At 45.2% G+C, this 23,305-nt stretch overlaps 1 protein-coding gene across 7 annotated transcripts in view; it reads left to right on the top strand.

Annotated features, from left to right (window-relative positions):
* Positions 1 to 23,305, top strand: part of Tnik (TRAF2 and NCK interacting kinase) — a 401,320-nt gene that overhangs the window by 265,948 nt on the left and 112,067 nt on the right. For all 7 annotated transcript variants that reach the window (XM_048452645.3, XM_048452644.3, XM_085682322.2 and 4 more), the window contains exons 5-9: positions 4,691 to 4,801; positions 7,284 to 7,374; positions 9,689 to 9,819; positions 21,325 to 21,379; positions 23,165 to 23,243. In XM_048452645.3, coding sequence (XP_048308602.1) covers positions 4,691 to 4,801; positions 7,284 to 7,374; positions 9,689 to 9,819; positions 21,325 to 21,379; positions 23,165 to 23,243 — 467 coding nt within the window. The remainder of the gene's footprint in view (positions 1 to 4,690; positions 4,802 to 7,283; positions 7,375 to 9,688; positions 9,820 to 21,324; positions 21,380 to 23,164; positions 23,244 to 23,305) is intronic.

The following is a 23,305-nucleotide window of genomic DNA, read 5'->3' as shown; positions in this document are numbered from 1 at the left end:
GAGTTCTTGATAAATTCTGGATGTTATATCCTTATCAAACACAGTTATAAATATTTTTAATATTGGGCTGGAGAGATGGCCCAGACGTTAAGAGTGGCGGCTGCTCTCCCAAAGGCCCCAGGATCAATTCCCAGCACACATGTGGAGGGTGACACTTGTCTGTAACTCCACTTCCAGGGCATCAGCGGCCCTTGCCTGGTCTCCCTGGACACTGCACACATGGGGTGCACAGATAGATTTGCAGGAATGATGCCCATATTCACAAAATAATAAAATGAAATTTAAGATAGTTTTTCATATTTTATGACTTCTCCTTTTCACTTTATTAGCAATGTTCTTTCTGCATAAAAGTGTTTCAGCATTTATGTGCTAACTATGAGATTTTTTAAATAACCACAGAAGCATCACACTTTTAAAAAACCCAAACTATATTTCTTTAGTCTCTTCAAATACTTACATTTATATAAAAAGTTGCAATTGTTTCAACTAGCAGCTGCTTTTCCTGGCTTAGGTTTCTTCTTTTTGTTTGTTTGTTTTGGTTGTTTTTTAACAAGAGAAGCCCTGAATGTCCTGGGATTTACTGTATAGACCAGGTTGGCCTTGAACTGAGATTTACCTTCCTCTGCCTCGAAAATGCTGGGATTAAAAGCATGCACTACCATGCCTGACAAATAAAACAAACAAACTTTTAACAGCTACTTTTTAAAATCGATGTCCAAGTAAATAATGTCCATTGCAATCCCAATCTGCTGATGTGTGTTTAAAGGATTTTAAGTCTGAAGGTTTCTTTTCTATCATCTTTTCTTCCTCCCAAGCGATTTGTTTGTGAAGAAACCATTTGTCTAGGACTGGAGCGATGGTTTAGAAATTAAGAGCACTGGCTGTTCTTCCAGAGGTCCTGAGTTCAATCCCCATCAACAACATGGTGACAGATCTGTAATAAGATCTGGTGCCCTCTTCTGGCTTGAAGGCATACATGCAGGCAGATATTGTACAGCCAATAAAAGAAACTATTTGTCTAAACAGGTTTCCTAGTCTAGGCTGCATCTTGTGTCCCTCAGTCCCCCAGTTTCCCATGAGGTAGGCGGTTGGCACTCAAGGTTGGGGCAGATTTACATTTGTGGGGTTTGTTTGATTTTCAGCAGTGCTGACTCATAGACAGTTCTGCGTTCTCTTCTTATGAGACAGATCATGTTTATTTCTTACATTTTTAAGTTAGCTATCATGGATGATCGACTGTAAGTTTCCTAAGAGGTATAAAATAGTGATTCTCTTCTCTTCTATTTCTCAATTGTCAGGCAAAATACTTAGCTTTATGGACAGACATTTTCTACATTTTGTTATTTACGTATCCAGTATTAGAGTTATATAAGGAAGCCAGGATAGGGCTGGAGATGACTCAGTGGGCGTGAGAACCTGCTGTGCAGGAGCGAGGCCCCGAGTTCAGGTCTCCAGTGCCCACATAGGAACAGACTTTGAGAGCTGAAAGGTAAGGGTACCATTGGGCTGTCTTCTGGGCGTGAGATTGTCCTTGCAATCACAAACACATAGTAGCCATGACTGCCCACAGGGAGTCTGAAAAGGTAAGAAATAGGGGAGGAGGGAGTGGACAGAACACAGGGGTAGGGATGGGAATGGTTGTGAAGACAAAGGGAGAGTAGAGAGAAGGTCGCTGGGGTGAGTGTAATCACAACACCGTGTGGACAAATGTAAAATTAACGCTTTTATTAAAAGTTTGAGCAGCCCTGTGAGGAATCAGTTAATAAAGGGAAATAAATAACAGGGGAAACAAAGTTAGGCATGGCCGAGCACATATAATCGAAGTGCTGGAGGTGGGACAGAAAGGCTGATCCCTCGGGCTTGCTGTCCCAGCCTAATGAAAGACCAGGAAGCTCCAGGTTCAGTGAGAGACCCTGTCTCTCGAGGGAACAAGGCGAGAGCTACAGAGGCGCACACGCGTGTACTCCTCCAGCCTCCACACATGTGCTTTGGTGTGTACTCCATCATGTGTACACACACGCGAACAACAAAGCCAGGACAGCTCCTGGTTCTCACTTCACAAATTCGTTTGTCGTCTCAGTTCCATATTTTCTCTAATTGTGCCAGTTTTCTCTTTGCGAGTGACTTCATTATCCCATCCTGTGTTTCTAGGCAACACCATTGCTTTGGTGGGGTTATTCATTTTACCAATTATCCTTTCTCTGGCCACTGCAAGCGTGTCAAATTGACCCCTGAATCCTTGATGTGATTCTGTGGTCTTTGTGAGCTGCCTGGCTGTAGCATATGAAAGAAGTTTAGCTCTTCCTGATTGGAATGTAGTTTATTCTACACCTCCATATTTCCCATTTCCCTATAGAAGTTTCCTGCGAGACTGGCTCTGGAAAAGATAACAAGAGTTTCCTATGAGAGCCAGCTTTGCTCCAACTGTACGTCAAATCAGAGCAGGCTCTAAGAACTTGTGGTTGAAATTATTTTGTGTGTTTTGAGGCCCAAGATGGCCTCAAACACTGTGGAAGAATAGAGACTAACCTTGAATATCTGTTCTTCCTGCCTCCACCTCCCAATGTGGGGTTCACAGGTAGTGCTGAGGGTCAAATCCAGGGTTTTGCACATGCTAGGCAAACACACTACAACTGAGCTGCATCCTCAGTATCAGTTGTGAATTTTTTTGAGTCTATCAGGCATACAGAGAAAGAGGAACACAATTGCACAGTTTAATTTCTGCCTAAAGATTTTGCACCCAGTTGGGTAATTTTTTTCTCTTCCCCCCCTTTGTGTGTGTGTGTGTGTGTGTGTGTGTGTGTGTGTGTGTTCACATGCATGTCTGTGTGGTGTCTGTTTTGCATGTGTGTGAATGTGTGCATCTGTGCATAGGGAAGACTACAGCTGATGTCAGATCATCCGGGATCTCTCTTAGATGTTATTCCTTGAGGCAGGATCTATCAGTCAAACACAGAGCTCACTGATGTGGCTGCTTTCACTAAGCATCTAGCTCCATCTTCTGAGGCCAGATTTACAGATGGGCACCCAAAGTCATCCGTATTAGGTGGGTCCTGAACCCTGGGTCCACACACTCTTCACAGTCAGATCTTTCACCTCTGAGCCCTCTCCCTGAGCTCCTGGAGGTACCTTTTACAGAGCTAGTGACACAGAGCTAGTGACACAGAGCTGATACACACATGTGCGCTCTACTATGCCTCTGCTTTGTTTCTCTCTCTCTCCTATCAAATTGGGGATTGATTACTAATTATTCTAAATTATTTGTAATTAATTATGAAATCAATGGTCTTCTAACTAAGAGGGCTTTTGTTGAAGACTATGTAAAAGAGAAAGGATGAAATGGAGTTGCTTTTTCTAAACCTGGGAATGAATGGGAAAGCCCGGATTCCGGATTCTAGTCTGCAGCAATGCTTACCCTCTGCCCGTTTTATAAAGTTGCTGAGTGCAGTAATGAGTTTATATTTATAGACTGCTTGGAGCTTTTTGGATGAAAGGTGCTAAATTAGAGTTTATTGTTTATTGAGTTTATTTGATGTGTCCAACCTCCTGGGAACACTTACTGAAGTTAATTAAAACCAGATCCTCTGCCCTCTGACAGCTTACAGTGTCACATCTAAACCAATAACATAAACAGCCTGCACTAGCATTGGCCTAACTGGGACTTCCTAGAGGACCGTGGTTCTCTGGACAGAGGAAGCCTCCTGCTGTGTAGGAAACACAAGTCACAGAGATGGCCTTAACTTTATCTGAGTTGTTGATCTGCCCCTATTTCATAAAAACAAACAAAGAAGAAAGCCTTTGACTATGGAGAATGTTCCTTATTTCTGGCTATAAAATATTGCTCAAAACAATAATAATTTTGGGTCAGCGAGATGGGTTAGTACACTTGCCACCATGTCTGATGACCTGAGTTTGGTATCTATGACCTCCATGGTAGAGGAAGAAACCGACCCCCCCGCAAGTGGTTCTGTGTATTACAGATATATGCATGCACACACATACATACTCATGTGCATACACACACAACAAAGCTAAATTATAAAAAAAAACTTTTTTGCAGATTTTAATGCACTTTAATCAAGATTCTGAAATGTCAGCATACCATGGGATGTGGCTTTTGTTCCAATGAAACAAGGCTTTCTATGCATGTTCAGTATGCAATATCGATACATTCTCAGCAAAACAATCTAACTGAGCTGCTGCCTCTTCCATAAGGTCATGTTGAATGTGACATTTCGCTGTTATTCAAGTCCTTCATTAAGTTGGATAAAACAAACAACTATAAACAAGTAAAAATACCATAAAAACAATCGTTAAGTTTTCAAAGTTTATAAAGTTTATGCTGAGTTGTTTTTGGGTAAAAGGCTAGGAGGAGCAGGGGTAGGGAAGCTGTGCCTGGGACATTTTGGGTGAGAAAAGACTGTTTTCAAAAGAAAAGTCTCAAGGTTCAGTAATACTTCCTCAATCAGCAATATTAAAAGCAACCTTTGCTCTCTGTGATTTTCACAAGGACTTAATAGAAAGGATGGAGATTTAAATACTGTTTTATGATTACTGCATTTTCAGTGCAGGACTGACATTCAGAAACTGCAGACCAGAGGGCAGTGTGTGTGTGCTTTCTAAACCCAACTTAGTGAGGGAGGGAAGCCAAGCATGATCGTAATATATGGCTGTTTCCTTCTCTTGCCAGTTGGTGATGGAGTTCTGTGGTGCTGGCTCCGTCACTGACCTGATCAAGAACACAAAGGGCAACACACTGAAAGAAGAGTGGATCGCGTACATCTGCAGGGAGATCTTACGGGTAGGTGACAAGTGGGCACTGCCTTCCCCAGTTCCTTCAGGTAACATGGGATGTCTTGGGAGACAGTCTACTCTGCTCAGTCTTGCTAGAGAAACTTCTAAGTGTGGTAGAAATGTATTTAATGGCTTTATTCTAACAGCTGGATGTGTACCCAGCTGCAGTCACTGTTTGTCCCTCCTGTGCACATTCACTAAGTTCCCTTTTAAAGGTGGGCCTTGCTCACCCAACCCCCACCCCTGCCCTGCTCTCTCTCCCTCTCTCCTTTCTTCCCTTCTGCCACTCCTATCACCAGAGGCCAGTTTCTCCCCCACCCCTGTTTTTCCTATTTCCTTTCCCCACCTTTGCCCGCAATAAAAATCCCTCCATGTTGCATGGTAGCTTCCTTTTGCATGCCGTTTTTTTTTAAGTCACAACATTCAGCGTGCCTTTCACTGGTCAAACCATCTCCCCACCTTCATACTCAATTCTGAAAACCTAAAGCTGTATGACAAAAGATAGAAACTACAATGTATAGCTTTGGGCACACAGAAGTTATTTGTGAAATAAAAATGGAAACATAATTTGGGAAGAAGCTAGCTTAGGCGACTGATTTCCACGTTAGTTGAAAGTTCTCTCCAAGGCTTTAATCTGCCGTTAACTCCATGTAAATTTCTATCTGCTGCTCAGTCAGAGAAAGCATAAAACCTTTGTAGTTGGGGCCACCCAGTGGGCACCCAGAATCTATGAGGCCCCCAGAAACAGTGTGCTGCTCCCTGCCACCACGCCTGCCCTGTCTTAGCCCTGCTGGAAAATCCAGCAGGAGACCAGGTGTTTGTTTCCAGGGACCTAAAGGTAGCACAGATATTCACCCTAGACTTCTTAAATGCCTAAAAACAGCCTGTTTCTCCCCGCCCCCTTCCAGTACATCCTCCCAAATGATGTAAGCACCCAGGGAAAGGTAACTCATAGGAAGGAATGTTTGACCACCTGAGGTCCCTCGTCACAGTGTTTTTGGAGTTGGTCAACTATTCACTGCACAGACTTTCACTCACGTGTGTGCTCTGCTATAGCATCCCAACCACTCTGGTCCAGGATAGAGAGGGTGGTCAGGCCTGTAAGCACTTGCATTTATGTGTTACAAAAGAAGGTATTTAAAGCTGAGCACTGCCTACTTAGAGCCAAACTGACTAGATACAAAAGAAAATGTGTTGCCCAAACAGTGCCTCCCACCATCCAATCACATACTCTTAGGCTGTTTCGTCAACAAGGAGAAGAAATCATAATAGTATAACGACACTTAGGTGCCTAATAGCATGACGTCATAAGTCTTTTTGATTATTGCCACAAAGTCAGTAGTTTCAAAATTATCAATTTCTGAAGTGACGTGGTAGGTGCCAACTAAGGAAGCAAATTATTTCCTTTTTGGGTGTGTGTGTGCATGTTTGTGTCTGTGTGAACTACAAAGCTACCTCAGCTGTCATTCCTCAGCAGCTGTCTTAATTGCTTCACTAGAGTCAGGGTCTCTCACTGGCCTGGAAATCAACAACTTTGCTAGGCTGACTATCCAGAAAGCACTGCCCTTCCCCCTGCTCCCCCCAACCCCTGACGGTGATCCACCTAGCCCTGCCTCTCCAGCATTGTGAGCCCCTCCCCCTGCCCACCCCCATCCCCCAGCTATCCACCTAGCCCTGCCTCCCCAGCATTGTGAGCCCCTCCCCCTGCCCACTCCATCCCCCAGCTATCCACCTAGCTCTGCCTCCCCAGCATTGTTAGCCGCGCCCCCCCCAACTATCCACCTAGCCCTGCCTCCCCAGCATTGTGAGCCCCTTCCCCACAGCTATCCACCTAGCTCTGCCTCCCCAGCATTGTGAGCCCCTCCCCCGCCAGCTATTCACCTAGCCCCTTCTCCCTGCATTGTGAGCACTGCTATTGGCTTGGCCCTTTGTCATCATGACATCTAATGCAGTTTCCATTCCACAAGGCAAGCACCTGACTGGCTGAGCTATCTCTCCGGTCCATTTTTCTTTCCTAACGTAGCCCACTCTGAGAAAGCCCTCGACAGGCCCAAAACGTGTTTCATTGTGATTAATTAAAATGGAAGATAACTTGTAAATTGAAATACCTTCCCAAAAGTTAAATTTGATGAAGTCAAGTTAATTTTCTATGCAAACTGTCTCTGTGTCCATTACAAATAAGCTCCTAAAGACAGATCTCTTCCACAGCACCACATTAACTGAGCTTCGAGCAGGTGGGAACCCATCCATGCCGTCATGAGTGTAGTTTGTTGTACCGGTATCAGGTTCCGTGTATTTTGTTTAGCATGATGTCATGTGTGTATTTCAGTTGGAACCAATTGTGTGCTGTGGTTGTACTCAGCAACATGCGTGTGTGAAAATGAGAATAAGACTCCTTTAAGCATCACTGGACAAGTTATTTGAGGGTGATTGTTAGCATTCAAAAATGTGCTATGTTCTGTTAACTCTCTCACTTCTCATTCCGCCAGGGCCTGAGTCACCTGCACCAGCACAAAGTGATTCACCGAGATATTAAAGGGCAGAATGTCCTGCTGACTGAAAATGCAGAAGTTAAGCTAGGTACGCACAGCATCCCATGAGCCGTCGCTATGCTGGAGTTGATCCCTGTCAGCAGTCCTTTTAAAACATTAAATCTGTCACTGTGGACGTGGGGGTATTTCCCCAAAGAGGAAAGGAAAATGTTCTCTTTGCGTATTCACAAAGCGTTTTCCCACTCATCCTGAAGAATGATTTGTGGGGTGAATGGAACCCTACGCTTAGACACAGTGAAGAGTACGTGGAGGGCCCCGAAACCCCATACATCTCACTGCTAAGTCCCTCCTGCTGTGACAGACAGGGGTGACTCCAGGTTTCGGGTATTTTCCGTTTTGTTTCATCAAAAATATTCACATCAGGTCCTGCTAACTTCCCTGGTACTTGAGTTATATTTAAATTCATTTCATAGTTCCCCATGGCATATGTACAAAGGGGATTCTCAAGAGTCCATTTCGGGTTCACCCTGATCACCCCACTTCACCCTGCTGGAGTTGGTGATGGGGGAAACCCTGTTCTTCAGCTTGTCAGAACCTGTCCTAGTTCCATCCCTACCGCTCTGTCCTGAGTGAAAGGCAGCTTAGCAGAGGAAGGGCTAATAACACTTAGCCTTGCTCTGCTTGGCTCGCATTTCCAGGGTACCGTCATCACTGGGGGAAAGGTCAGGCAGCGAGAACTTGATGCACATAGTTGCACCGCACTCACAGCCAGGAGCAGTAAATGCACACACACACTTTCTCCACTTGGAGACAGCCCATGACCCAGATCGAGAGAATGGGGTCCTCCAGCAGACCAACCCCATCTAGACAAACTCTCGGAGACTCTCTTCCTGAGGTGGTTCTTGACTGAGCCAGGATGATAGCTAAAAGTATTCTAGAGTCCTTCACAAAAAACCTGCACTTGCTCTCATTTTATTATTGACAAGGGGTTTTCTAGTCATAGGATTATTTCAAAAGAGATATAAACATTTGCCCTTCCCTTTTGTTAAAATACATAATTTCCCATTCTATTGGCAACTGGGGTCAAGCATTCATCACATGAACACTTGCTTTTTGAAACAATAGCATACACTGTGCAGGCTAAATGGATGCATTCATAGAGACTAGGTGATGGGGCCTCGGGGGACCTCCTGATGCTATTAACAAGCACTTGTTACAAATATAATGTATGCCATATCTCTCAAGAGGCACTGCTATTATCTCCTGTAAACAGGGTCATTCCATGGTGCTGCCTTCATTTTTGCATTGTGTATTTGTAAAACCAGACATGGGGTGGTTTGCTTACTAGTCACACTGCTAAGCAGCGGCAGGAATGGTCTGGAAACTTGACAGTCTGATACTAGTCCTTAGGTCTCAATTACAGTTTTGTGTTACCCTTTGTGCCCTGTCTTTTACTGAACCCTTGACGTTTTGGTCTCAATGGAGTCTTGGTATAATCAAACACAGCAATTTGTGATTTCCTCGTTGGTGTATTTATCCACTTAACCATGCATTTTAAGGGTATGTGTTCACAGGATAGAAATGATGGAAAGGACCAAATGCCCATTAAAAAAGGAAGAAAACTGTAACATACACTACAACCTGCGTGAGCTTTCAGGACGTTGTGTTAAGTGAAATAAGATGCACTCTGTAGGAGTCCACTGATTTATCGGAATTGTCGGTGTCCTAGAGATGTGGGCAGGGGGAGGACTGGGTGAAGTGGGGGTCATAGGTTGTTTTTGCTCAATGGCATAGAATCTCATTGGTGGAGGATGAAAATCTTCTGGGGATGGATGGTGATGATCTTAAGACCTTTTCTGTCCCAGAAAATGTATGTGAGAAGTGGTTCAAATCTGTCCTAATCAAATTTCTATTGCTGTAATATCACACCATGACCAAAAGTGTCTTGGGTAAGGCAAGGGTTTGTTTCAGCCCACAAGTCTCAGGTCACAGTCCATCCGTGAGCAAAGTGGAAAGCAGGAACTCAAGGCAGGAACTAGGAGACAGGAGCTGGAGCAGAAGCCATGGAGGAGTGCTGCACACAGGCTTCTCTGTGCTACCTGCTCAGTTTCCTTCCTTATCTTCCCCTTGCCCAGGGATGACTCCACCCACAGTGGGCTAGGCCCTCCCACATCAACCATCTATCACGAGAATGCCCTATAGATTGGCCTACATGCAAGCTGATGGGGACGTTTTCTCAGTTGAGGTTCCTTTCCATATATTGTGCCAAGTTAGCCAAATAAATAAATATAAAATCATAACTTTTTGTTATATATATATCTTACACATGAGGAATGCATGTCCATTTTATTCTCACATCCAGCCTGAGGTTCTAATCTAGTCAACTGTGCTCTCTTCAATAGTGGACTTCGGAGTGAGTGCCCAGCTTGACCGAACAGTGGGCAGGAGGAACACATTCATTGGGACCCCCTACTGGATGGCACCAGAAGTCATTGCCTGTGATGAGAACCCAGATGCCACGTATGATTTCAAGGTATGGTTTCTTCAGTGTGCGGTGAAGCTGTGTCTGAAGCCTTGTCCAGTTTTGCGAGGGGTAACTCTCACAGGCATTTGTGCTTGTGATTTGTGTGCCACAAAGGGAGAGCTATAAGTCAGTATTTGGACTAAGATTGTAAGACACTCAAATAAGAATTGTTTAATGGACTCACCCGTGATATTGGATTACCCATTTGTAAAATGATATTGAAATTATTTCCTATGCTTTTAAATTTGCTCTTCTATCTTATTCTTGGGAAATAGATAAGGTTTATGTTTGAGATTATATTTTAGTTTTAGCAAAGTATATATTCTTACTACCCCTTTTCATCTATTAATTCTTTAGATTCATTTTTTTACTGATACATAAAAACATTCCAATTGTACTTATGAAAGGAGTCCCATGTAATACTTTCATATGTGCACAATGTTTAAATCAGGATATATACATTCATCTGCTAAAGAATCATATTTTAAGGTAAAAAAAAATCTCAAGAGGGCCCAAAGTAGTCACTAAGTTGGTAAACTACTTGCCTCACAAGCATAAAAACCCAAGTCAGTCTTCCAGAACCCACATAAAGAGCCAGCCATGGTGATGCAGGTTTGTAATCCTAGGCCTTACTGGCCAGTCAGCCAACCTAGCCTTACTGGAAAGGTCCAAACCAGGGACTGACCCTGTATCAAGAATCAAGGCTCCTGAAAAATGATACCCAAGGTTGACTCCTGGCCTCCTCATGCACATGCACCCAGGTGCGGCAGACATACACCTGCATACACACGCTCACTCACAAACGTTTGAGAACTCTTTCTTCTAGCTTTTTGAACCTGCCAGCGCACTATTGTAATTACACTTGCCTACCACACAATAGCACACTGGAACTCCATGCTCCTAGCCAACTAGAGCACAGCACATGTTAAACCAAAATATGAATATTGGGGGCATCTTTGTGTAGTTACAAGATATCAGGTTGTTAATTTCCACAGTGCTAACCTTAGATACACAGACGTTTCTTCTCTGTAGGAGAATGAAGTGGGATGTAGGATGCTTTGGTTTTCCTCTAGTGTGGCATGGCATTTCCCAGAAGTCTGATGTATCCCTTGTCACCTTCATTATAGACTGGAAGCATGCCACTAACATTCAACATTCAGGCCACGTTCAGTAGGCTTCTCCTGGCAGCTCTCCTTGACTCAGTTCCTCTAGCCAGTGATCTGACAAGCGTCACAGTTACAAGTCCCTTGAGAGCTACTGTGCCCAACGACACTGCTTTTGTATACATCCCTGATAAGAGAAAGTGAAGCAGTGAACAATGAGAACTAGAGCAACTGTAGAGGTCTCAGGCCGTGCACTGGGCAGAGACACTGTGTGGGCAGTCCTTGGGATTCTGTAGTATTACAGTATTACGTGATCATTACTGGATCACGACCAGTCATGAGGGCAGACCTTCACAGGTACACACTCAGTAGGTGATAGTCTCTGAACTTTATCTTGAACATGGGTCTCCCAACTCTTCATTTATCTCTCTGTGATCACTGATCCCTCCCTGAAAAATAGAGTCTCGTGTGGTTTTGATGTGTCATTTGTTGTCTAGATTGGTTATTATTTGATTTGTCTGATTTGCTTTCTAAAGTAGCTTTATTTTTTTAAAAAGTGTTAAATCATCATCATAAGGGTTCTTTGGAAAGGAATCCTCAGGGCTCTTTGTTCCTGCAGTGCGGTCTTAGGAAATAGTTACTGGGTGCATATATTAATTTCATAGTTTCCATACCAAGAGTATATTTCAGAAATTTCTCTGTTAAAGTTCACGTGCTTTTCCACATTTGGTTATGTGGTCACATTGGTCACAGCAATGCAGACAGTACCGTCTTTGAGACCCGGTGTCTCTGAGCACTGATGGTAGAGAAGTGTAATCTTGAAAGTCTTGAAAACATAAAAATCCTGTCCCTCCTTCTAAGTTTGTCCCTCTGATAACCTGGCAACAGTCCGTCTTAGAGCTGCTGTCACATTAAAAATTAATCCCCTGATAAAATAAATGTCACTTATTTAAACTGCTAATGATCAGCACATTTAAATAGTCCCATCCGCAAATCTGTCAGGGAATCCACTACAAAATATATATCCCAGACAAGCTATGCGTATTTTAATTGGCTGTAAGCAATTCTTCAGACTGTAGTTATGTGTGACAAGTGCTACCCAGGTCTACATCTATGCCACAAACCACTTCAAAATACGGCAGGAATGAGCTGGAGGGGTGGCCCAGAGGCTAAGAGCACTTGTTACTCTCACAGACGAGCTGAGGGTTCGATTCCGAGAACTGACGTGGTAGATCACAACCATCTATAACTCCAGTCTCAGGGGCTCTGATGCCCTCTTCTAACCTCCAGTGGCACCATATACATGCATGGTGTACATACACTCACCATGTGCATGTGTGGTACACAGACACACTTGCAACAAAATACCCAAATACATAAAATAAATAAATTTAAATTTTAAAATATAACAAACTATATCAAGAAGAACCAGAGTGTCTAGATTGTCATTCCTGTCTTAATCTTTTAAGTGTCAGAGTGGGCCATATTATGTGCTGTGTGTTTTCTCTGTAGCACAGACAAGACCCTTATAGCTGACGTGTTTTTAGGAGAGAAACCAGAATAGCTTTTCCTTTTGGCCAACCCAAAGCTTGGAATGAAGGTCAATCCTGGGTGTCTTTATCAGACTATTGCTATGAAATACTGTTTAGAACTTATGAGATTCCAATATGTAAAAAATATTTAAAAACCCATAATTTAAAAAAAAAAGCCCTCACAGAGGAAATAGGTTCAACTGTGTCAGTCACGTAGGCTACAGTGTGAACTTGTTCATCCAGATTGCCATGCATGCAATTGTGCACAAGGAAGAAAACTCCATGCCTAGTGTATGAACTTTGCTGGTCGCCAGTCATGGGGAGAAGCGACTTGCCTGACATGTGAATGAAGAACAGGAAGCAGAAAGGATTCTGGGGAATCGTAGAGATTTGTTTTGACTACTCTGTAATTCTACCCTGAACCAGAAAGAATGAGAGCCCTTAGAATGGCCTCCTACCGTGTTTTCTGCTCAGAGTGCCCAGGAATGTGATCTGCCACCAGGGGACGGCTTGGCAACAGGCTGACTTTGAAACTTTTTATTCAGTCACTCTGTGTATGCTTACTGAACTTGCACTAGTGTGTGTGTGTGTGTGTGTGTGTGTGTGTGTGTGTGTATGTGTGTGTGTGTGTGTGTGATTAGACGAGCTCTCTGCATAAGCCATTTCTTACTAGAGACCTATAAAATTCAAGGATTTGGTCTCTGCAGGGAATAGTCCATTTGAGACAACAGGAGTCCTAGCTTTGGCAATGACCTCAACATGTTGGGCTCTCATGTAGATTAAATGTCTGTTCCCAACATTTCAAGGTGGTGTGCATTGAATAAAAGATGCTTCGAATAGCACTAGATTCTGTAAGCTTCAGCAAGACAGCTCTGGCTTTAAAGTGAAGGTGAAATGGAGACTAGAGTTTAGTTTTGTTGTGGGATTTATCATTTATTATTATTGATTATTATTTAATTTATTTTGAGATGCTTTTAAAAACTGGTAGATGTTTCTATTTGCCCAATTCCCTTTTTAAAGATTTCTTTTTAATGATGTGGATACATGGGCATGTGGGTATGTGCACATAATTGCATATGCATTTGGAGGCCAAAAGATGCTGTCAAATCCCTTGGAGCCAGAGTTACAGGTGGTTGTGAGCTAATAATGTGGGTACCGAGCACTGAAGCCAGGTTGTCTAGAAAGCAGAGTATGCTCATGACTACCGAGCCTCCTGAGCCATCTCTCCAGTCCCTGAGAGTTTCATATGAAAGCAAAAGTAATTGATTCGCTAAGGACCTCCGTGGAAAGGGAGTCTATAGAGTTGGCGTTCTCACTGCAGTCTGGTTTGTGTGGAATTGGTGTGTTCAGGGAGGAACCCACAGAATGTGAGGAGGAGAGACTGCATTGCATTTGCCTGGTGTGCTGGCTTTCTCCTGGGGGCCCTTCCTTTCTCGTTTTCAGAAATTCTGTCAAAACACTTCAAGCAAAAGGAAAGGTTTCATTCCCTGGTAAGTGTGCAGGGCAGTAATGAAAGCGTTCCCATTTAATAATAAGCATTCAAAAGATTTGAAATTAATAAAGCTGTTCAAAATTCCTAGGCTGTTTAAACTGGTATTTTTAAAACTTACTGTAAATTATATTTCAGTAGGATGGAATCTGACAGGTAACAGAGATACCCACTAAAGAAAGTTCTGTGTGGCCAGGCCAATATCCATTGGATTCTGACAGAGTAAAAACCTAATTCTCTATTCAAGGGAATGCTATGCACTGCTTTAGCAATGAGGCACTAGAGTAGTGTGTGTTTGGCACCCAAGTGTGACTACCAAAGGGCCTTCCTCTTACTGTAGCCTCACTCCCGTTTACCTGATGTAGAAACACTGTACACACAGAGATACACAATGTACTGCACACATGTATGAACACATATATGCATGCACATCCATGGTGTTGGAGGTGTACAATCTGCAAATAGCCTAGAAAGCATTGGAACACATGGATGATGCATTCTTAATTCTTATTTTGTATGTCTTTCTGCCCTGTTTTGATGTTTTTGTATCAATAGAATTTGCTCTTTTAATTGAGCTAGTGAGGTGATACATGTCCAAGAAAATGCCTCTCCCCCGACATTCCATGCCACATTCCTTCCTTTGGGCCTGATTTTTGCTGGCACTACCTGTCATTTGAGAGACTTGTCCCCCACCAATGGCCAATCTGCAGGCGCAGCTGCTTTTACTCAGCTCCTTTAATGTCCCAGGCGTGGATTTTATTAGGCAAGGTGGAAATGTTCCTTTGAACATGAGGGTCAGCTGGAAATTAGGTGAGCAGCAGTCTGAAGGGAGAATCTGACAGCAGGTGCTAACGAGAACACAGTATGTAGGTTGCCCCCAAGTGGGGCAATTCCAACTGTAGACATGTCCTGCGTCTTGTGTACTGTGCTCCACACAGGGCTCCTTCCAAGTTCACTCAGACAGAAGACAACAATACAGACACTGTGTAGTGCCACCAGGTGGGATTGTCTCAGCAGTCCCAGCTGGGCCACTTCCTTCAGGCACAGCGCCAATCCCATGGACGATGAATCTTCTGACAGTTTCCTCCGTGCCAGATAGCAAGTGTAGGCAGGCGGGGAGGGGGGAGGTGCCTGTGTTGCCTTGGTTTTCTCTGTGAAATGGGATTACCAGAGCTGCAGCTGCCTGGACATCCTCCTTGACCCTTACTTCAGTTCTGTTTGGTATATAGGTACATAATCAGTTATATATTCTGAGGTTGCAAAACCACTTTATGGTGGTATTATACCACACGCATACACGCACGCACGCGCACACACACACACACACACACACACACACACGTTTCCAAATGAAAGACTATTGTCATGTCTGTGAGGCACTGTAGGGCCCAGCTTGCTGTGCTCATTGCTAATCTGTCCCACCACATTATGGTGTCACAGCCTATGATATTGTATTTATAAAGGTGTCACATAGTGTCTACCATGTGGTAAGAAGTGCTATAGGACAGCTTGGTGCTCCCCTATCTCACGGAAGTCTGATTTTTGTGGCCCTTTTTCGACCCAGTGAAGCAAGCAGTTTCACGCAGCTCAGTCTCTGTGCGTTGCCCATCTCTCGGCGCCTCCTGTTGAGCTGGAACTCACATCACTAAAGCTCTAACCACCAGACGAAGCTGATCTCTATAGCAACCACACACACGCTTATGATTTCTTTTCTTCCCAATTGAAATATTTTTAAAAGAATGGACAAACCGCAAGCCTGTTTCCGAATGCAAGACTATTTCCGTGTCTGTGGAGCATTGTAGAATCCAGCAGGCTGTGCTCCTTATCAGGCTGCTGTCTGTCTGTCTAGACCACCACGCTGTCCCCACTTCTGTTTGTCTGTCTGATATCTGATCAGGTCTGCCAGTAGGGGGCCCCAGAGAGAGACTACAAAGATATTGGAAGACAGGCAATGCCCAGTCTGCTTCCTCTGGGCTCCCGGTTTCTGTCTGGCCTGCCTTATGCCAGGCTGTGCAGCTCAGGCTTGGGTATACTGACTGAACTGTCAGTTGGCCATAATTGACCCCCAAAAGTCTGTCTGCTGCTTGTACTGCACTGTGCCTTTAGGACCTTGGAGCGTATCAACTTGTTGAATTCTTCTATGAACCCTGCAGGCTATGCGTTCCCTTCACATTGTAGCTGAGCAATGGTCTCCAGGCTGTTACTGCCTTTGTCTTGTCACCTAGTGACCAGTGCTGTGTCTGAGATAGGTCCGTGGCTGCAGTAGGGCACACTAGACGTCTAGCTACCCATTCCTCTCCTTGCGTGGCAGAACCAGGTCCGTGGCTGCAGTGGGGCACACTAGACGTCTAGCCACCCATTCCTCTCCTTGCGTGGCAGAGCCAGGTCCGTGGCTGCAGTGGGGCACACTAGACGTCTAGCTACCCATTCCTCTCCTTGCGTGGCAGATCCAGGTCCGTGGCTGCAGTAGGGCACACTAGACGTCTAGCTATGCCATTTCTCTCCTTGAATGGCAATTTTAGGGTATGGATGCTCTCTTCCACTGAGCTGGGCAGCCCAGATAAGGAAGAATGCTCTTTTGTTACGTGCAAGTTACTATGTGCCAACTGTCCCCAGGCCTCAGCCAGAAGCTGTACCTTGTGTCTGCCTTCTCAGCGGCACTAGGATTTGTCTCTGTTCCGTTTGCAAAGCGCACAGGGATGGGCCATTAATCATGCTGCAGGCCAGGCGGCACAGCACTGCTGAAATAATGAATTGCCCAACGCCTGCCAAAACGAGTCACACCGTGGTCACGGAGGAGACTTATCTCTGCCTCGCTCTCCTATTGTGCTCTCTTCCCTGCTCATCCCCAGCACTCTGTCTTGCCGGTGGTAATGCGAGCATTTCCCCCTTTATTTAAGTTCTGAAGTGTCTTTGGATCCACTAATTTATCTAAAGGTTAAACAGGGCCTGTCAGGGACGTTTAGAACTTCCCAGCACAGGCAGTTAAGCAAAGCTTTACAAGCAGCTTTGGGTCTATATGATCAAGAATTTAAGAATATAACTATTTCTCTTTTAAAAATGGAATAACTCCAGTACAAAATGATACTGACAGTAATGTGAAATGAAGTCTTCAACAAACCATAGTCAAGTGACTGGCCTGGCCACGTCACTAGACAAGGACAGAGACACAGGCTGTTGGGATGGGATGATAGGGCTCTGATGTGAACAGAGAGGCTAAGAAAGAGACGTCTTTTCTTTACTAACCATCCCTTCTTCCTGCGGTACAATTCCAGGGAGGCCTCGCAGGGGAGACCTCCCAATTTCCTACAGTCAAGTTCTTTCTCTTCATATTTCCTCCTACTATTACTGTGTATATACATGCATCTATGTATGCATATCACATGCACACCTATGCATAGTATAAACATTTGTGTACATGCATACACACGTACACATATACACAGCTATAAATACACACACGCACACACATATACATATACACATACATATGATCATTTGCAAATATCTTTGCCTGGAATCGTCTGGAGTCATGCTGTCCACAGCTGATGGGATGAGCATGGCTTCAGAAGCTCTGCCTGCTGCCTTTCTGCCCTTGTGTCACTCATTTGGCATATGACCTCAGTTTGCGAGACGGGTGCTGCAACTCTAGACACCATGTTTGTATTCAAGACATGAAGAAGTTGAAAGGAGCTTGTAGAATACCACCCGCTGCATTAGCTCCCTATTTTGGGAAAGCACAAACTCCCAGGCTTATTTGTGTATGTTTCATTGGTCATAGCTCTGGCCATAAATGTAACCCACTGCTGGGGTGCCAGGATACACAAATGTAACTTTGTGGTACCATGAAATGGAGGTGACAGTGGGAGTGGGGTTCAGGCTAGCCAACAAATGATGTCTGTCACAACTGCATGGGAGAAAACCATGACAACCAAACTGGGGGACCAAGGACCCTCACCCAGCAGTACAGGCAAGGAAAATCCATATGCTTGAGCCCTGTTGTGCACCAGATTTTGTACTAGGCAGTGTTCCTGAAAACATGCATGCCACCAGCACCTCCTGTGCCGTTGAGAAAGCTAAGCTGGGCAGCATTCTGCAAGTCACTAAATCAGGAACATGGAATCAAATCTGGCTGTGTCTGCGTTTGAAACTTGTTCTCTCTACCAACCTACATTTCCCTAGGAAACTAAGGCTAGCTTTGCAGCATAGGAATGGGACGTCACTGAATCTCTGCTCCTTTGTTTCCCCAACACCTCTGTCACTTGTGGACAAAGTAAGAGTCAGGGACAATTATTTGTGGGTTGCTGACTTAAAGATGAATTCTCAAGACCTGGCATTGTGATAGCAAAGCCAGCTCCATTTTCTATATGGACTCTGTGATCTGGGGTAAGGAGGTCTGTGAAGACAGTAGGCAGTCTGGACCATAGTTCCTTGTTTGCTCATTCATCACATCTATAAAAAGAGTCTACTATGTACCATACTGTCCAGTCAACAAAACAAAGACCTACAAAACATGGGCTTATTGTCCCTCCTTCCTTCTCTCTCTCTCTCTCTCTCTCTCTCTCTCTCTCTCTCTCTCTCTTTTTCCATCTTCCTTCTCCTCCATCTCTCTCCCTGTCCCCACCCTGAGTGTTGAGGCAAAGGGCATAAAGAACACAGACAGCATGGTGAGGGCCATCACCTGTGTGAGCGGCTAACGCGAGAAAAGCCAGTGGTTGGCACAGCAGAAGGAAGCTGCTGGGATCCAGACTTCCTAGAGGGTGGAGGGAAAAAAGAGAGTCCAGCTTGCACATCCCCGTGGGTCTGTCCTCTTTGCCACCTCTCCTCCATGTGGGAAAGTTTGAACAGAAACTCAGAAACAGAAGTGAGCCAGGCTGCGCTGTAATTTTTCTCTCTCTGAAGGTTGGCCCGGAGCCCTCTCAGCTTGGTGCCATCATTTCTTTTCAAATGTGTGAACTGTCACACCAGCACAAAGCTCCCTGGGCCTGAAGGCCGCTCCAGCCCACCCCTGCCATGGCAGTTAGCGGCAGAGAACCTTGCTTTCTCAAGCTCCAGAAATGCTTTGTTCCTAGACTTTGGGGAAATGGCTGGGGAAAGTAGCAAGTCCTGAGGTCGCTGGAGCACTTTTAGGACAGCACAGGGACGTTTGACGCTGACCTGCCACTTCCAGCTCTTCTCCGTTTCCTGTCTGACACCACCCACGCAGCGAGTGTCTTGATGTTCTCTCCTGTTCCGAAGCCACTCTGTGTGCCAACTGTAAGGCCAGGTACAAGAGAGCCATGTTCTCATCTTTGTCGCGTTACACGCCTGAGCCAGCACAAGTAACAGTCATCTGCTGGAACGCACACATTCTGAGAGTGTTTGTATCATCTAGAGATTTGGAAGAAATCCAGAAAAGGAGCAGAGACCAAGGAGAGCAGTTGATTCCCCTCACTGCTGTGTGGGCCCAGCGCCTCAGTGTCCCCATTGCTACCCGCTCTAAGGGGACTGCACTCTGGGAGGTAGGCTAGGCACCCAGTATATCCCCTTGTATATCTTAAGGGACTCTGCTCATATACTGAGCAGGCTGCCTGTCAGTCACAGGCTACTGAGAAATTCAGTGCGAGGGAATGACTCAGCATGTAGTCCATGACTCCCTTCCAATTATACCCTTCCCCCACACACACACCTTCTTGTGCCCTTGACATTTGTTTGATGGGGATAGCAAGGAAGCTTCACTTTGATATTTATAATTTGAGTACAAAGGAGAATTGCAAGGGAGAATTTTGAATAATGTACATAAAACCCCTAAAAACCTGGGAGTGTGATGGTTGGTGACATCAGAATGCAATCCCTGGACCGGAGCCATGTAGGTGTTCTTACCCATCAGCTGAGAGGAGGGAGCAGTGAGCATCCTTCTGGGTTCGTCTCATGGTTTCCTCCTTGTCTTGCTGATATTGGCCATGACATACTCAGAGATCACCACACATGGATAGAGAGACATGGAGATTCCTTCCAGTAAAGCAGGGAGCCCTGACCAGGGAAAACTCTGGCTAGAACGTGACAGTCAGCCAAATGTAAGAAGGCAGGTTAGAAACACTCGGGAGGCAGAGGCAGGCGGATCTCTGTGAGTTCGAGGCCAGCCTGGTCTACAAGAGCTGGTTTCAGGACAGGCTCCAAAGCCACAGAGAAACCCTGTCTCGAAAAACAAAAAAAGAAGGCAGGTTAGAGCTGAAGACCCGACCTCCATGGCAGTTTGTAAATGCGCTAGAGAGCATCTGGCTGCTTGTTTGAAATGCACGCGAATTCCCCCCTCAGAACCCCCCCATCCTCGTCCTGTCATTATAACAGGTACATTGTTGTGCATTGGACATGTTGAATGTGACTAATACCTACTAAATGGTTCAGTAGTTCTGAATTTATTTAGAAGGCATAAAAGCTTGTCCCCAAGACTTAGACACCAGGGTTTGCAACCATTTTCTGTAGAGTAGCCCAAACTGGACACACTCCAAATGTCTCTCTGCAAGTACATCAAACTCCAGTACATTCGCTTAGTAGAATACTAATAAAATAACAAAAAGACACAAAGTATCAATATGATGCAACCAGGAGGGCCTTCAGGAATGTTTCATAAGTGGAAAAAAAAAACAGATGCAAAAGGCCCCCTACCGTTTTGTTTTCTCTGTGAAATTTGGAAGATGTGATCCACAGTGACAGAGAACAGATGGGTAAGTTACCTAGAGAGTGGAAAGAGAGCTGGGAAAGAGGGGAAGCCTACGAAAGGAGAGTGCAATCTTCTGGGAGGTATGCTTGCTGCCTCGACATGATGGCGAAGACGCAGGAGTGCCACGCCTTAGCGGGTGGTATCTTCATACATGTGCCGTGTACTATGTAACAGCTATAGCCAATAAAAGCATTGAAAGACAAAACTGTGTCTGAGACGGAGAGCAGATAGGAGGGGGAACCTATCTGGGAGAAGGGAGGGGACTAACAACAGTGTGGAAGGGGAAGAGAGGAGGCTGGAAGAGAGATGGGAGGAAAGGCAGATGCTAGGCAGATGTAATAGTGTCATGAAACCCTTATTTTACCCAAGTTAAAAAACTGGAAACAGCAAAATTTCCTGTGGCTCCACTAACATGTAAGTCTCAGTAATAAATTAACTTTAAAAATCCTTATATATTTTTTCATATGCTTATTGGGAGCATACCATATGCCAGGCACCAGGAAAAATACATGCAGTGCAAAGCCAAGTGTGACTCCTCCAGCTCGGCAGCTTGGTGGGAGAAATAGGTTCGTAAACAGACAATGGACTGACTTCCCCACAGGCAGTTCTGAAGTCATTACCAGCTTTAACCAAATTGTGCTCTGTTAATTGAATTTGTGTGTGTATCTGTGCTTTCTTGTTTTACAGAGTGACTTGTGGTCTTTGGGAATCACCGCCATTGAGATGGCAGAAGGTGCACCCCGTAAGTTCCTTCCCCGGGTAAAATTTGCTGCTGGTTGGTCCTGCGGGTTCTGCAGGTTCCTTGCCAGGGCTGCGGTTGGACTCTTTCTGCTCCACTGAGCCTGGCATGGGTCTGATGTGGCATATTTAAGGAGCAGGAGCGTCTTAAATCAGCGAGGATGTCTGTTCGTTTCAGATCAGTGTGGTTTTGCTAGGAAAAAGAACGCTAACGCGGACGAGTCTTCTTGCCTTACCCACTTTTTGCCTTACTGTGGGGTTCACTCCTGAGGCACTCTGCCTTACACAGAACTTGACGCAACCACAGGCAATGGCAGCACCGTGTACAGAACTCCAAAGCTCAATCCCTAGGCACAGCTTTCACAAGCACCTGCACTCAGAGGCTGCCCCTCTCCTGGAAATATTAGGATTTAGGATTTAAGACGTCCCTGCCCTTATAGGAGCAGTGTCCCGGATGCTTGCCATCTTGAGAACCTCCCCAGTCCCCTGGAACTTTGTGCTAGCACCACAGAAGCCTCTGGAAGCTGTTGCAGTGGTGGGGGGTTGAGGCTGTACCGCCTAGAAGTCCCTGACTGCCCCTCAGTGCCAACCTTAGTAGACACCAACACACCTTTTCCTGGGAGGCATGGGCTCACTTCGCAGGCTGCTGTGATTCAAGCAACATCCTGATACCACGCTGTCCCTGCCTGGGACTACAGGGCAGTCTCGGACCCACCTTCCCTCCCCCACCCAGGGCTAGGATTGCGTCACTGTAGCATGACTCTTTCCTGGCCCCTTCTCCGTCCCCCAGGAGTGTCCTTGCATGAGCATTCCCACGCCTTCACACCTTCTCATCCACCCCGCACAGACCCAGGGCTGAAAAGACCTGCAAGGACATTCATGACCGCTCATTCTTAGACTTAGGGCTCTCGGAGTCCTCGCTGCCCTCTCATTTTCCTTAAGTTCCTTGAATCCATGCGCGGCGTGATTGACTTGGAGTGTTTGTTGACAAAATTTCCTTTGCTCACGGTGGCATTTGTGAGTCGCCAAATTTCAGATACCACACTCTTAAAACTGTGGTATCATCCTGAGTGGTAGACAAGAGTAAAAATAAACTACCCACAGAGTCCTCTGGCATCAAGGGAGCATATATTCTCAATCTTGGTACAAAAAAAAATGTATTCTCACTGTAAGCGATAGGATACGTGGATTGAAATAAGAATGTAGAGTGAGTTCATGATAGTGTGTTTATGAGCTGACTTTCATTCTGTGGTCATCCTGGGGCTGGAGGATTTCAAACTCAAGACACCCCATGCAACCTGAAAGTTTCAGGGTACCAAGAGCCTAGAAATACACAGAGATACCAGTGTTTGCATGAGCCTCCAATAGGGAGAAAGGGCTGTGGATGTCTAGATGCCTCTTAGATTATAGCTTAGGCTTTTGTTAAATAAAATTACCTCAGCCACGCCAATCAGAGCTGACATCTGCTGCAGTTGATTTTGAATGGCAAGTGGCTACTACAACCGAGATGGCCGGGTTTTTGGCCCTTTAGCTTATTTTCCTTATGACATGAAGTCATGGTCATTAGGATTGTTAGTATCTGTTTGAAATGGGAATTTTATGATATTCATCTAATTAGGCTCCAGCCCTTTGAAATGCTTGCCCAAGAGAAGTGCCTGGGTCTTCTGACCCCTTACTGGCAGGCGCCTTATGGACATTGAACACTTGTGCAGCGTTTTCTGCATAGCCAAGATGGTAGCGTGGATTTGGCCTCTGACTGGCTCTGGTTCTTGTTTTCGGTCTCCCACAGCCCTCTGTGACATGCATCCTATGAGAGCCCTCTTCCTCATCCCCCGGAACCCAGCGCCTCGCCTCAAGTCTAAGAAGTGGTGAGTTTGCCCTCCAGTAGTTTGCAGATCTATGGGTGAAGCTTTCCTGTGCTCCTCCCTGT

This window comes from Myodes glareolus, chromosome 20 (assembly GCF_982192425.1).
Source record: "Myodes glareolus chromosome 20, mMyoGla1.1, whole genome shotgun sequence".
Classification (NCBI taxonomy): Eukaryota; Metazoa; Chordata; class Mammalia; order Rodentia; family Cricetidae; genus Myodes; species Myodes glareolus.
This window is presented reverse-complemented; position numbering and strand designations above follow the sequence as displayed.